The 14,682-nt window shown below is 40.4% G+C and overlaps 1 protein-coding gene across 1 annotated transcript in view; it reads left to right on the top strand.

Annotated features, from left to right (window-relative positions):
* Positions 1-13,249, top strand: part of ANXA3 (annexin A3) — a 57,098-nt gene extending 43,849 nt beyond the window's left edge. Inside the window, exons 11-13 of the mRNA XM_056111375.1 lie at positions 1,923-1,981; positions 5,047-5,169; positions 12,795-13,249. Of these exons, the coding sequence (XP_055967350.1) occupies positions 1,923-1,981; positions 5,047-5,169; positions 12,795-12,854 (242 nt within the window). The 3' untranslated portion in view covers positions 12,855-13,249. The remainder of the gene's footprint in view (positions 1-1,922; positions 1,982-5,046; positions 5,170-12,794) is intronic.
* The last annotated feature ends 1,433 nt before the right edge of the window (positions 13,250-14,682 follow it).

Below are 14,682 nucleotides of genomic sequence, written 5' to 3'. Positions count from 1 at the left end.
AGCATCCCATATGGTCCCCCGAGCACCACAGGAGTAATTCCTGAGTGCATGAGCCAGGAATAACCCCTGTGCATTGCTGGGTATGACCCAAAAAAAAAAAAAAGAACAATGTTTGATCAAATAAGTAAAGATTGTTTAATATGAGTTTGAGGGAAATATAGGCAGTACCAATTTAAACGGTTGATTTCTTCTCAGCCAACTTCATAACTAATACTGCTTTCATGTTTGCCCCAGATTATATGTTTGAATTTCAAGTATTTTTCTCCTATTTCTCTTAAACCACTTATATAAACCAGAAGCCTTAAAACCTTAAAATAGAGTCTGTTGACTAGGATGAGAAAGCTAGTAATCTTATGCTGATCTCTAAATACATTATAAAATTCATTCATCACTTGTAAATCAGATCTAAGATTGTACGAGTAATTATATTGCAACAAATTGGTTCCTCCTCCAGTTTTGCTTTATTTAATGGCTAATTGGGGTCTGGAAGATGGTTTAGTGGCTTAACGCATTTGAAACCCCGAGCTTAATGCCTGGTGCTAGGCCACTCCTGACTGCCCTAGAGTCTGTGATGCCCAGGGAGAGGGTAAATAAGAACAGATAATCTGCTGACTCAGATTTTTGCCGATTACCCATTTCTTGCTTTATTTATGCTTTATTATATAAAAGTAATCTAAATATTACAGTACTTTTTTGATGACTGGATATAGATGATAGGAAATGGTTCTAATCTAAATTATCCTCACTCATTTTCATATACATATAAACATATATAAATCTCAGAGAACAAGTTTCCAGTGGCAAAAATGGCTTTCAGTTGAACTCAAGTGCCCTTATTTACCTAATGAGTTCTTTGGAGCAATGTCACTGCCGTTTTGAGACCACGTTACTCATCAATAGTCAGAGATGTTCAGAAAGGAACCACAATACACCCTAGAGAGTTTTCCATGTAAGTGTGGGTGTTGGTGTGTCTGGGAGATGGAGATGAGTCAGCTGCTGTGGGAGTTTCTTTGGCAGGTATTTCATTTTCCCCATGGCTATAGATAATTACTGAAGTTCCATGCAAATATTCCATTATAGGACTTTGAAATTCAGGTTATGCATTTATTCTTTTATTCTTTTTTTTTATTAGTGAAACACTATGAGGTACAGTTGTAGACTTACAAACTTTTGTGCTTGGGTTTCAGTTATACAATGATCGAGTACCCATCCCTCCATCCACCAGTGCCCATTCTCCACCACCGATGATCCTAGTAGCCCTCCCACCCCCACACCCCATCCCTCCACCCCACCCTGCCTCTGTGGCAGGGCATTCCCTTTTGCTCACTCTTTCCTTCAGGGTCTTGTAGTTTGCAATAGAGGTATTGAATGGCCATCGTGTTCGGTCCATAGTCTACTTTCAGCATGCATCTTGCATCCCGAGCTAGTCCTCCAAACATCCTTTACTTGACGTTCCCTTCTCTATCTGAGCTGCCTTTCCCCCCAGCATGTGCTGCTGGCTTCCAGGCCCTGCAGCAGACCTCCTGGTGTTCTTTTATTCTTTCTAAATAAAGCCAATAGGGAGGATGGCTGGAGCTGACTGAGCGGGGTTCGATTCCTCCACCCCAGCAAGCTACTGAGAGTATTTCGCCCACGTGGCAAAGCCTGGCAAGCTACCCATGACGTATTCGATATGCCAAACACAGTCACAACAAGTCTCATAATGGAGATGTTACTGGTGCCTGCTCGAGCAAATCGATGAACAACGGGAGGACAGTGCAGTGCAGTGCAGTGCAGTGTAGTGCAGTGAGGATGGGAGTGAGGGGTGGGGCTACCCAGGCAATCTTCTTGCGGGGGTGGGGGGGAAAGCCTCGAAAAGATATAACTGTGGATTACCTTAATGCCTGGTGAATAAGCTGAATTGTCTTTGCTTTTCCCAACAGTTCATTGCGCGAGGAACACGCCTGCCTTTTTAGCGGAAAAACTACATGGAGCTCTGAAGGTGGGTCTGGAAATTTCACATGCATTCTTAGCTCCCTCACAGAGAATGTGAAATATCTCTTAGTGTTGATGAAATTTCATGTTTCCTCTTCTCTCAGATGGGTTTTCAAATTGCAGTGCATTTGTCTACTGATTTGTCTCTCCGGTTGTTAATGAGAATTCTGATTATTATAGATCTAAGTGCACAAAAGGGGCAGACCAGATCAGCCTCTTCTTCACTGTTAACTTGTTTTTTAAAAGCCAACCCTCAAACTTGAGCCACTTAGTGCTGCATTACTTAAAATAAACCAAGCCGACTCAGCAGCCTCCCAGGATATTGGAGCCTGCATTTTCCTGTGTTGTCACTGTGAGTGTGAGTTCCAGCACTGCTCTCTTTCTTCATCTTTCATATCCACAGAGCCTTGCAGGGGGCTTTGGTGCATTGACGTTTCTTTTCCTTCCTTCCTTCCTTCCTTCCTTCCTTCCTTCCTTCCTCCCTCCCTCCCTCCCTCCCTCCCTCCCTTCCTTCCTTCTTTCTTTCTTTCTTTTTACTGTTTTATTTCTGACAGAGCTCAGGGGCCATATGGAATACCAGGGATCAAACTCAGGTCTATCATGTGCAAGGCAAGAAAGAGCTCTACCCACTGTACTATCCCTCAGGCCCCTACTTTGTTTTCTTTACTGGACTTCTCCAATCTCGGTCCACATGACCCTTCTGAGTTAACCTAAGTGAACACATCATTTCTCCGTGGCAACCCCATACCCCAAATCTGTGCCCTCTTCTGGGGTCCAACAGGAACAGGGGGTTCTCCAGCCTCCTGCAAGGGCATCATTTCCCCCACCCTTGCTTTTTATGCTTCGGCTCCCCTTTCTCTCTGTTCCTTGGCATGTTGCAGTTATTTCCTTTATTGTTCCCTCGGCTCAGAATGTCCCACCTCAACAGTTGCCTCTGGCTGGCTCCTTGTCTCAGTTCACAAGCATCATGAACTCTGAGGCTTTTCGAGAGAGGGACCTTGCGCTGACCACGCCGCTTATTGGCTGGGTGTCACTTACACTTCATTCCACATCACAGTTCTTACTGCTAATTAATGTCAACTTTCACAATCCAGTCATTTTTCTGTACTGTATGCATCTAGTACAATGGTAACTGCATGAGGGTGGAGGGTCTGTGTCATTAACTGCCCCTTTGCAAGATACAGGGAACCGTACGTGGCATATAGGAGACATTTATCAAGCACTTATTGAATGAACAGATATTGTCAACAGTCAGCTAACTGCTCAGTAACAATTTTATACTCCCTCGCACTTTATTCAATTTTATCCCCCCCCACCTTTATTCGCCTCAGATGACCACCATTCAGCTCTATCAGTGTCTCTGTGAGTGTCTCACACAGCAGCCCATTTTGTCCATCCCTGTTGTCATCTTCTTTTTCAGGTCTCTGCCATCTCTCTCTCTTTTTTATTGCAGTTGCCTCTATAGCTGCACCCCAAAGCTTCTGGTCTTAGTCTATGGTCATCGCCCAACTTCCTCCCACCCTCAGACTACTGTCACAGAAATCTTTTAAAACTCCATACGGAATCTGGCCTCAAGTCTCTTGTGTTAAAAAGGTGTCAATAGTTCTCCCCTCTTCTGGCTGGAACCATAGTACAATGGGATGTCGGAGCTGATTGGATCCCCGGCACCACATATGGTCCCCTAAGCCCCACCAGGAGTGATTCCCTGAGCTCAAAGTCAGGAGTAAGCCCTGAGCACCACTGGGTGAGTGCACCCCCCCATCTGCAAAATAAATAAATACATAGTTTTCCCAATTTGGCATAAAAATAAAACCAGAATTTTATTCCCTACTTTCAAGTTCAGTCCTCCCCTAACACTGTTAAGATCCAGTGTCCTAAAGACCACAGAGAGCACTGAGCTTTTCAGTATGAAGTTTTATTCGGCACAGTCAAGCAGGCGTTGAGTTCAGGAAGCTGAGAAAGCTGACGGGTTAGGGCCGTCCCCTCTAGTAGGAGAGCGACCCCTTCCTTGGTTCTCGAGTCCTTATTATCCCTGATTTCTGCAAGTTGCCCAATTCTTGCTGATCTAGCTAAGTTCCTGGTGACCTTTGACTTGATTGGCCATCCCCAGCTGGTTTGTGATGGGCAAGTGCTGTGTCAGATTCCTATTGGTTGTCATCATCTAGGGGTTCAGTCTCATCTCTCTTTGAAGACTACCTGATGGCCGGTTTCCATATCTTGCTGTGCGTCAGGGTTTCTAGCTAGCTCTGCAGTCCAGAGATATGCCTCAAGGCCATGGTCATGGCTGTACAAATTTTCCACTAAACAAGCTTTGGGTACAGGATGACTGCTATTTAGAAATGGTGGTGCTTGTGCCATGCTGAATAATACCTAACTTATCTGGCAGTATGGGAGAGCCAGGAGTAGCCAGGAATCTCTGGCTATTCCTCCTGATAATATGTACATCCTTGCGTATGATATTGTTTGTTTCCCTAAAACTTTACACAGGGCTTTCTACTATTAGAAAATTCTTTCCACTAAATTCTTCTATATGAATTCCACATTTTTTGAGGCTGATTGTTTAGACCTCAATATTATTTTCGCAGACATAACTCAATTTGTTTTTGGTGGGGGGCACACGCAGTAGTGCTTCTAGCACAGTGGGGAAAGGTTACCTTTCCTTGTGGTGCTCATGCAGTACTGAGAATCAAACCCAGGGATCCCGTATGTGAAGCATGCACGCAGCCCTCCAAGCCATCTCTCCAGTCCAGATAGAAGGCTCTTCAAATCTATTTTATAACCTAATATATTGTAATGGTTTGTTTTCTTACTTAGGTCTTCACAAAATTAGAACCTTATTGAAGGTGCCTCATCTTTGTTCTCAGCATTTGGTGTGTGGCTCAATAAACAGTTCTTGAGTGAATGAATGAATGAATGAATGATAAAGTTTGATGGCAAGTGAGTGAAGAATCACTTGGTTGAATATTTTGTGCACTCCTCTCAGTTTGTTCCCCGCTACCTGAAAACCTAGACCTATAGATTACTTTGTGACCAGTGGGATTTGAATTGTGAACACCTTCATTTTTGTCACAGGGTGCTGGAACCGATGAATTTACTCTGAACCGAATAATGGTTTCCAGATCAGAAATTGACCTCTTGGACATTCGAGCAGAGTTCAAGAAAAATTATGGCTATTCCCTGTATTCAGCAATTGAAGTAAGTCTCCTAAAAAGAGCGAAGTTCTCTTGTCTTTCACTAACCTGTCTCCTTTCCTTATCATCCTAAATGAAAGTTATGTGACCTAGGTTTCTCTCTTCTTCTGAATGTGTTAATGTGTTTTCTAAGTTTAAAATAGCAATGATAAACTGCCCCTTAAAGCTAGCCACTTATTTTTCAGCTCTAAAATAACAGGCAAAAAATAGACACTTAATGTATTTTTTAGGGTTAGTGTCCACATGTTTTTCTTCTTTCGTGAGTTGCATATGCAACTTGTTTTCCTATGTTTATATGGCAATATTTTTTTTTCTTTCAGTGTTCATAGCAATGGAAGGAAAGAAAAATATGTATTTTTAAATTTCCTCTTTGTCTTACTCAAAAGATGCATAAAACAACCCAAAAGGAGAGAGAGAACAAAAGGGAGTGCCCTGCCACAGAGGCAGGGTGGGATGGAGGGGTGGGGGGCTGGGATGGATACTGGGATCCGTGGTGGTGGGAAATGGGCACTGGTGGAGGGATGGGTATTTGATCATTGTATAACTGAAACCCAAGCACAAAAATTTGTAAGTCTACAACTGTACCTCATGGTGTTTCACTAATAAAGCTTTTTTTAAAAAAGTGAAAAAAAACAAGACTCACCAGAATTCTACATATCAATTTGCTCTTAATTGGTGAAAGAGAAAGAGAGAGAGATGGCTAATTTAATAAATGAATATTAGGAGATTTCTGGGTTGGCAAATAAAATTCATTAATGCCTTATGGAGCAATAAAAAAAGATGCATAAAACAAGCATGGTTTTGCAGTTTAGGGTTCTTTTTTGTTTTGGTCTATTGTAAGCTTTCTGATCCTTTTAAATTATTTTATAGCCTTCCATTGTTTGTAGTCTTGTGCTCACCACATGAACACAATTCTAACTTATTGTGTTACAAAGCTGTAATATGCATATTAGTTTTATCAGATATACAGGTACCTGTAGGATTCTCAGAAATAGGTAGGATTGGGGGCCAGAGAAATAGTTTAGTGGATAGGGCACTTCAGTTGCAGGTCACAACAGGTCTGAGTTCAATCCCTCATGCCCAATATAGTGTCCCAAGTTCCCCACCCCACCAGAAGCAACCCCTAAACACAGAGCCAGGAGTGACCACTGAGGGATGTTGGATGTAACCCCAAAGCCCAAAACCAACCAAACAAAAATCGGTAGGATTATTCAGATGTAAATATGTTGTGTAATTTTCATAAATGCTACCAACTGGCCTTCATTTGTACTTCATCAGGAATAAATGAATCCTTGTTCTCCATTGCCTTGGTATAAAGGGTAATTTTAAGCTTTGGGTATTTTACAAATTGCTGTGTGAGACATAATAGCTCAGTATGACTTCAGTGTATTTCCTAGTAAATGTGAGACTGAGCAGAGTTTAATGTTTTAAAAGACACTTGTATTTTTTTCTGTATTGTATGTTTTTTATGTTTTTCTTAACTTCCTATTTGGATTTGGGTCAATTTGGGGGATCAGGATCAAAGACCTCTTTGCATATAAGGTAGAATCACTTGTCAATTTGCTAATATTTTTTTCTAGTTTGCTGTTAGTTCTTTGTCATGGCTGATGTTGTTGTTGCTGTTTCGCATCAAATTTAATGTACCAATTTTGCTTTTATAATTGTGGAGGCGGGGCGTACACCCAGCAGTGCTCAGGGTTTACTCCTGCCTCTGCAGTCAGGATTCACTTCCGGCAGGGTTCAGGGGCCCATATGAGGTACCGGAGATCAAGCCTCACATTTCTTCTTAGTTTTTTTAAAAATATAGGAATAATCCCCAGGAATGCTTGGGGGGATACAGACACCATGGGGGAATGATCTCAAGGCTGGGTGCATGCCAGGCATGTGCTATGCCACTTAAGTTATCTCCACACTTTCTGTTTTGAACAATAAAACTGATTTTTATTACTCTCAGATCTTATATGCTATTATATATAAGAAACCCCAAATAAATGACAAATTTGTCTCATGAAAAAGGAAGTGACAGCAACTCTAATTTGTGCTCCTGGTACAGAGCACACAGTTCCAAGACCAGCTTCATGTCCATGTTGCTGCTTTGCAATTCCAAGGCCCCAGGTTTGATCCCTGGGCTTCACTCTACTGCTCTCCCAGCAAAATGTCATCCACCCAGCTGTTTGGGATCCAGCACCCTCACAAGTGTAATCCAGGTGCACCACAACTAAAGTATGCAAACACTAAGGCCAGGTGTTCAACCCTCAGCAAACCTGGTAACACAGAGAGATGACTAAGGACCACGGCTAGAGAAAAGGACTCCTCAGAAACACACAGCCACCTACAAGAGTATGTATATGTGGTTTTTCAACAACATTCCTGCTTCACAGTGGAAAGAAAAATTTTGGAAAGGGAACACATTTTTAAGAAGTCACCCCCCAAAAGACTATAGCAACTGGGAAAAGGGTTGTACTAAGGGGTTGCCCACACCTGTTGAAGTTGGCTTTGCACCCCAGCTCACATCAGAAAGTCACTGGAAAGCGAGAGATAGTCTTAGTCCCAGTAGTGCCTAAGGTTGTTCAACAAATAGTTAAACCTCTGACTGGGTTCAAAACTGGGTCCAGGGCTGACTTTGAATACATGTGCAGGCAGTACCCCAAGTTCTTTCCATGCCTTGGTGGCCCCATCGACCTTCAACGGAAGTATCCTGAGGAAATTGGCATTGAAGAGTGTTTTTGACCAGAGGTGGAGTTAAATGGATCTAAAGCAAAGTTGAAGACCCAAGTTGGGAGCGAGGTCCCCAATGACAATCTTGGGTGGGAAGGAGAACGCCTTTGCTCCCAGTGCACCGAGGACAGTGGGGGTCTCCCTGCTGAGCTGTGTGATCACTTATTCACTGCAAATTCCAGTCGTAGACAGTGATCTTCTGCAAGTCCCTAAAAGGCTGGACCCCGCTGGTGTGGGGGAGGTGACACCACTGGACATGAGGATACCACAGCATAGACCATGACTTTTGTGTCTCCTTGAATACCCCATTGGCTCAGCCATTTCCTGATTCTGCCACCCAAATACAGGCTGGCCTGGGCTTCTACTGCTGTCTCAGGCTTCCAAGATGGTTTTGGAATGAATAACGAGTGGACCTCAGTCCATTGCATTCATTTACTAAAATCCTTATTAAACAAAACAAAACAAAACCCAAAGGCCAGAATGAAACTTCTATTACACTAAATCTTTGTGGAAAGAGATATTTAAGTTGAAATGAAGAATTTACTCAAAATGGCAACTTTCAGACTGTGCCTGAGGCTTAGCACAGATTTCATCTATTGCTCACAGTCAATTCAATTTGGATTGATCCTGACACATAACAATAGTTTCAATCAACAGAGGAAGATTCAATAAGGGTAACCGCATTGTACTTACTAAGGCTGAAAAGTAGACTCATACATTATAAAGATTGCCAGTAACAAGGTTGAGACACAAAGAGGGCTTTTGGTTCACCCTCAGCAAACCCGAAAATTAAATTATCCCTCAGCTCTCCCTCCCCCAGTGATCTGGGTAATTGAGACTTATTGTATTAGGAAACACTTAAACTTAGGTATATCTTGATAGAAAAGAGAAATCCATTCCTGAGGAGTTCACTTTGTGATTACAAATTGCTTAAGAAACCGCTGTCTTCATTTTTACCACCCAACTCTCATAATCCAGTAATCTCGTTGTGTTTTCGCCTCTGATGAACAGGCTCTTCCATATAGTTGACCTTCTGCAATTCAGGAACCAGAATTCCATGTTTTGTATCATTCCAGCCTTTGGTTCTCTCTTTCTCTTCCTTCTACATAGCATTGCTATCATTATCATGATCATTTATTAGCTTGGGGACCACACCTGGTGGTGAACAGAGTTTACCCTTGGATGACTCCTGGCAGGCTCAGGGGACCGTATGTGATACCAGGGATCAAACCAGAGTCACATACTAAGCAAGCTCCCTACCCACTATATTGTCTCATTGGCCTCTTCCTTCTCCCTATTATTTAGGCAGATCTCTGCTCCTTAACATCTTTCTCAGGTGATGAATGGTGGGGAGGAGGAGAAAAGAAAGAAAGAAAGAAAGAAAGAAAGAAAGAAAGAAAGAAAGAAAGATGAAAACAAATGCACACCTCTTATTGATAGTACAACATCCATTAAAAAATTGTTTCGAATTATATTTTTGGTTGATTTCTGTGATTGACATAAGAACTATTTAAAAAAAAAAAAAGAAGAGACAACAAGTCCAAAATGAAGTTGTTCGTGTCAAGCTCCTATCTAATTATAGTTTCAATCTCCTCAAAGTGGAAATTTAAATTAATTCTTGAAGTTACTCATCAGCTCTAGTGGAGTGATGTGCATAATAAGACCCCCTTGCCTTTCTCTTGAAATAATTCTTTCCTTTCCCAGTAACATTGTCCTACCCTCTTTCAGACTAAAAACAATTCCAATCTGTGCAACTTCTGGTAGCGCCTTTCTACTTCCTAGATGGGTTACTGCCTGACTCATGAATCATTTGAAAAGCCAGTTAGAGATTGAAAACAAACTCACTTGGATTCTTGTTATTTGATAGTATACCTATGTAATTAATAATAACAGTCATGAGCTCTTTGTGGCAAAACACAGTAGCCTCCTCAATTCATCATCTCTGTAGAGATTTGAGTTGATTACAGATAAAAAAATTTTTTTGAAGACAATAATATAAAATAACATGCAATTAAAGCCAAGATTGCAGGGTTCAGGTGGTATAGAGAGAGAAAATGAGAGTAAAAAGAAGTTGGGGTTAGATAGAGAACATTTCTGAGAGAACTGGGTCTAGAGTCTGCCTTTGAGGTTAAGCATCACGCGTTGAGTAGCTTCTGTGGTTGCATGTCAAGGATCTCAGAGATGAATATGTTGGGAATATATGTGCCACCATATATATGAAGCTGGAAAAGATCACACTGAGTGAAGATAGTAGGAAAGATACAGTATGATCTCTCTAATATGTGATACATCAAGAGGCTTAGTACAGAAATACAGATGGCCAGCAGGACTGGAACTTGAGAACTGATTTGCCAAACTGAAGTTACCATAGAGGAGAGATGGGGGTGGGAGGTGGGGAGTTTGAGGAGGGGGATCCTGAGACAATGGTGGAGGTAAGCAGACACTGTGGTGGAGGGTGTGGTGTTGAAAGGTTATATGCACAAAACTCTATCATTAACAGTATTGTATACCACAGTGACAAAATTTCTTTTAAAAAAATGGTTGTTTTTTGTTTATTTTGGGGCCACACCTTACAATACTCAGGACTTTCTCCTGGCTCTGCACTCAAGAATCACTTTTGGGGACTGGAGCAATAGCACAGCGGGTAGGGCGTTTGCCTTGTACATGGCTGACCCGGGTTCCATTCCCAGAATCCCATATGGTCCCCTGAGCACCGCCAGGAGTAATTCCTGAGCGCAGAGCCAGGAATAACTCCTGAGCATCGCCGGGTATGACCCAAAAAGAAAATAAATAAATAAATAAATAAATAAAATTTATTTTAAAAAAATAAATAAGTATCACTTTTGGTGGGCATATGGGATGCCAAGGATCAAACCTGTGTTGGCCTCATGCAAGGCAAGCATCCTGCCGGCTATACACTCTCTCTGGCCTCAGAAAAAGAAATAATTGAAAGCAACTAGAGGGGCCAGAGCAATAGCACAGTGGATTGGGCATTTGTCTTGCATGCGGCCAGGAAAGGTTCAATCCCCCATATCCCATATGGTCCTCTAAACCCCCCCTAGGAGTGATCCATGAGCACAGAAATAGGAGTAGGACTTTAGTCCTGCCCGAAAACCAAAAATAGATATAAAGCAACTACGAAAGATACACTTAGTCTCAGTTGTCATCTCTGGTCAGAAAGTTCGCTGCATGAAATTATGGAAATAAAAAAAGATGGAATAAAATTTGAGAAAAGTGAGAAGCATTGATTTCTCCAGAGAGAAACAACTGTTAAGAAAAGGTATATGGTTTGTTTCTTGAGAACAATTAATATAACCTAATTAGGAAGACATAGTAAGAAGGTATTATGTTTAAGGGTTTTGCAAAGACATTAACTTTTTAAATAATAAAATATCCTACAGCCACAATACTATATTACTAAAAAGTGGAAGGATATAGAAGTGTGATCATTTTATGTTGACATAACACCAAAATGCACTATGTATTGTTCTGTACTAGGTAATTAGGATATATGTCCTCACTTGTCTGATGGAGTCCTAATAATTCTTTACCACTTTGATCAGAGATGGCTAGAGGGAGCTCTTTTAACACAAAGTTAGAGCACTTTCAGCTTTTCAGCTGTGCGTGAGAGAAGCAGAGACAGAGAAAAGAGAGAGGGAGACTGGTAGATATGGCAGAACACAAGTTAATGAAAACAATAGGGAAAGAGCTAAAATCTTCATGAAACATAAGAACGTACATCAGTGCCTGTTTGTCTTCTTTTGAAAGTAGTATTCAACCTTGTCGGCAAATCGCCTTTCTTCATTGCTTCCTTTGTATTACCATTAACTCTAGATACCCCAGATGTGATGCTTATATTCACAAGAAGTGCTCATTATTTCATTTGCCTGATAGAAGAATAATGTAAGATTTTAGGACCTCTCTGTCAAAAGTGAAAGGTTACTTGTATTGAACTATTTTGAATAGTAGCAAGTCATAACTTCAGATGGTTATCTGCTCAAACCAAGTAAATCGAGACTATTCGTAGAGGAAAGGAACTTATTATTTGAGGCTAGTACTCTTTGGGAATATGGTTCATTTCAGCCTCCTGAGTCAAGCAGTGCAGTGTAGTGTTAAGAAGTTGGGTTCCCAGGGTTTGAATTCTGTCACTTTTCTTCAAAAAATTTGGGTCAGATTTCTAATTTCTGTTTTTCTCATTTGACGTATTTGTTAAGTGAAAATAACTTATGATACCTATTACAGTTTTGTAAGAGTATAAAAGTTGTTGTAATCTACAACACCCAAAAGGAGAGAGAGAACAAAAGGGAATGCCCTGCCACAGAGGCAGGGTGGGATGGAGGATGGGTGTGGGAGGGATACTGGGATCAGTGGTGGTGGAAAATGGGCACTGGTGGAGGGATGGGTACTTGATCATTGTATAATCGAAACCTAAGCACAAAAATTTGTAAATCTACAACTGTACCTCATGGTGTTCCACTAATAAAAATAAAAATTTAAAAAAAGTTTTTTAAGGGTTAAAGCAGTGAATATGCATTGAACCCTTAAAATAGCAAATGTTGATAAATATTAGTCATAGTTATTAATTTTAACTATAATAGATGATATAATGTACTCGATGCAATATTAGATGACATGATGTGCTTGATGCAATGTTGTATTTTAACTAAGATTGACTTTTGACTACAACATATTGTGAAGATTTAAACATGTATTTACTTAAAGGAAGATGCTAGGGTGGAACACAATTTCATTCAGAGATGAACAGATGTTGAAATTACATGTATGCTTAACTAAATGGGAGAGGTCACAAGTTCCCACCCTGTGAATCTGCCAGTGTTGCGAAATCTGATTAATTTATGTTTCTGTCATTGCTTTTTGTCTCATGTGTCTTCTCTGTCCTATTCTTTGCAGTCAGATACTTCTGGAGACTACAAGGTCACACTCTTAAAGATCTGTGGAGGAGATGATTGAGTCGAGGACAGAACTCCAGAGCTCACCGCCATGAGCCTTTCTAAGTTCCACTTCCTTCTTTCTAACTGAACTGAAAAGCACAATCGAGCATACACAGCAACTTTCTTTCCTAACAGAAAATTTAACTGTCCCATTACAACAATAAAAAGTTATTCTTTGGGAGCATCTCATTTTAATATAGTAGTTTACAAATAAAATTTTTAAAAGGTAAAATATTGGTTGATGCTATCCAAAGTATATTTCTGCTTAGAAAGTAAAATTTTTATTTGTTTGATTTTGTAAGTGGTGCTTAGGGCTTCCTCCTGGCTCTGCATTCAGGGAACACGCCTGGTAGTACTCAGGGGACCATATGGGTGTCAGGATTGAACTTGGGTTGACTGCATGCAAGGCAAATGCCCTACCCGCTGTTACTATCTTTATCTCTGCAGCCCAGGAAGCAAACATGTTTATACTGTTTTTAAACATTCACTGCAGCTCAGTAAATTAACATGATATATATGTGTGTGTATATATACATATCATATATATGTATATAATATATATATGAGACCCTGACTTTAGTTCCCCCACTAAAACAACAAGAAAGCAAGCACAAATCCAATAAATGCAAATAATGAAAATTGTTGCCTTACTTAAAAGTAATTTATCTCTTTGTTTTTAACATCTACCAATACTATTTTGTACCTGGTACCAACGACTAATGGTAGCTTAAATTGCCTTTCTTACTGTAAAAGCTGTTGCTATTTTAGTTTATTCACTACCTTCTGAATCACATTCATCTTTAAGAAAGGAGAAAAAAATGAAGATATAAGCAATTCTGGCCCGCTTGTTTTTGCTGTGACCAAGACATAAGAGTGGCAATGCATAATAAGTTGCTGCAGCCTTCAAAAACATCTGCTGAACAATTAATCTAACCATTTCCTGTCTAAATGGCAAACATTAATTGTGGTCATTTCATGCTAAGTACTACTTTCCTAGAATGGCTATTTAGAATTAGTCTCTAAGATTTCCTCTTCCTCTGAAATAAGTTTCTAAAACTAAACATTAAAAAAAAACCCTCCTGTTATTTTAGAAGGAAACTAATGTGACATATCTTAAGTAATATTAAAAATAAGTGCTAAAAGTCTCTAGTTTGGGGGAAGAAGTTATTAGTCTGGACTAGAATAGAAATGATTAAACTGGAATAGTACAGTTTGTAATCAACACATCCCACTGGTTTCAAAATTATTTTTAAAAAGTAGTTTTTTCTTGTTGTAGGATTGCCAACATGACCGGATGCCCGTGGGGATGAAGTTCAGGGATGTAGAGATGGGCACAGCTGGTCTCACTTATTTATTTTTATTTTTATTTTTATATTTTTGCTTTTGGAGTCACACCCAGTGATGCACAGGGGTTACTCCTGGCTCTAACACTCAGAAATTACTCCTGGTGGTTCTCGGGGAACCATATGGGATGCTGGGAATTCAACCCGGGTTGGCCGCATGCAAGACAAATACCCGACCCGCTGTGCTATTACTTGAGCCCCTGGTCTCCCTTCTTGCCCTACCATCATTAAACTTGCTAGGTCTTTTTTTCTTTTTTAACAAAATGGGGATAATAATAGCAGCAATCTATCTCAGGAATTTTTTTAAATTTTTATTTATTTTTATCTCAGGAATTTTTAGTGATCAAGTCAGGTCATTCCCATGAAGCACTGAACCTTGTACCTGGACCTAATAAATGCTCGATCCAGGTTATTATTATTATTGTCAGACTACATCAAAATAATCATTCTTTAAGCTGTTTGCCTACCACATATCAAGACCTGTGCTAGATGAATATTGCATAA

Source organism: Sorex fumeus, unplaced genomic scaffold (genome assembly GCF_029834395.1).
Source record: "Sorex fumeus unplaced genomic scaffold, SorFum_2.1 ptg000013l, whole genome shotgun sequence".
NCBI classification, from domain to species: Eukaryota; Metazoa; Chordata; class Mammalia; order Eulipotyphla; family Soricidae; genus Sorex; species Sorex fumeus.
The sequence above is the reverse complement of the archived record's forward strand: the minus strand, read 5'-3'. Positions and strand labels throughout refer to the sequence as shown.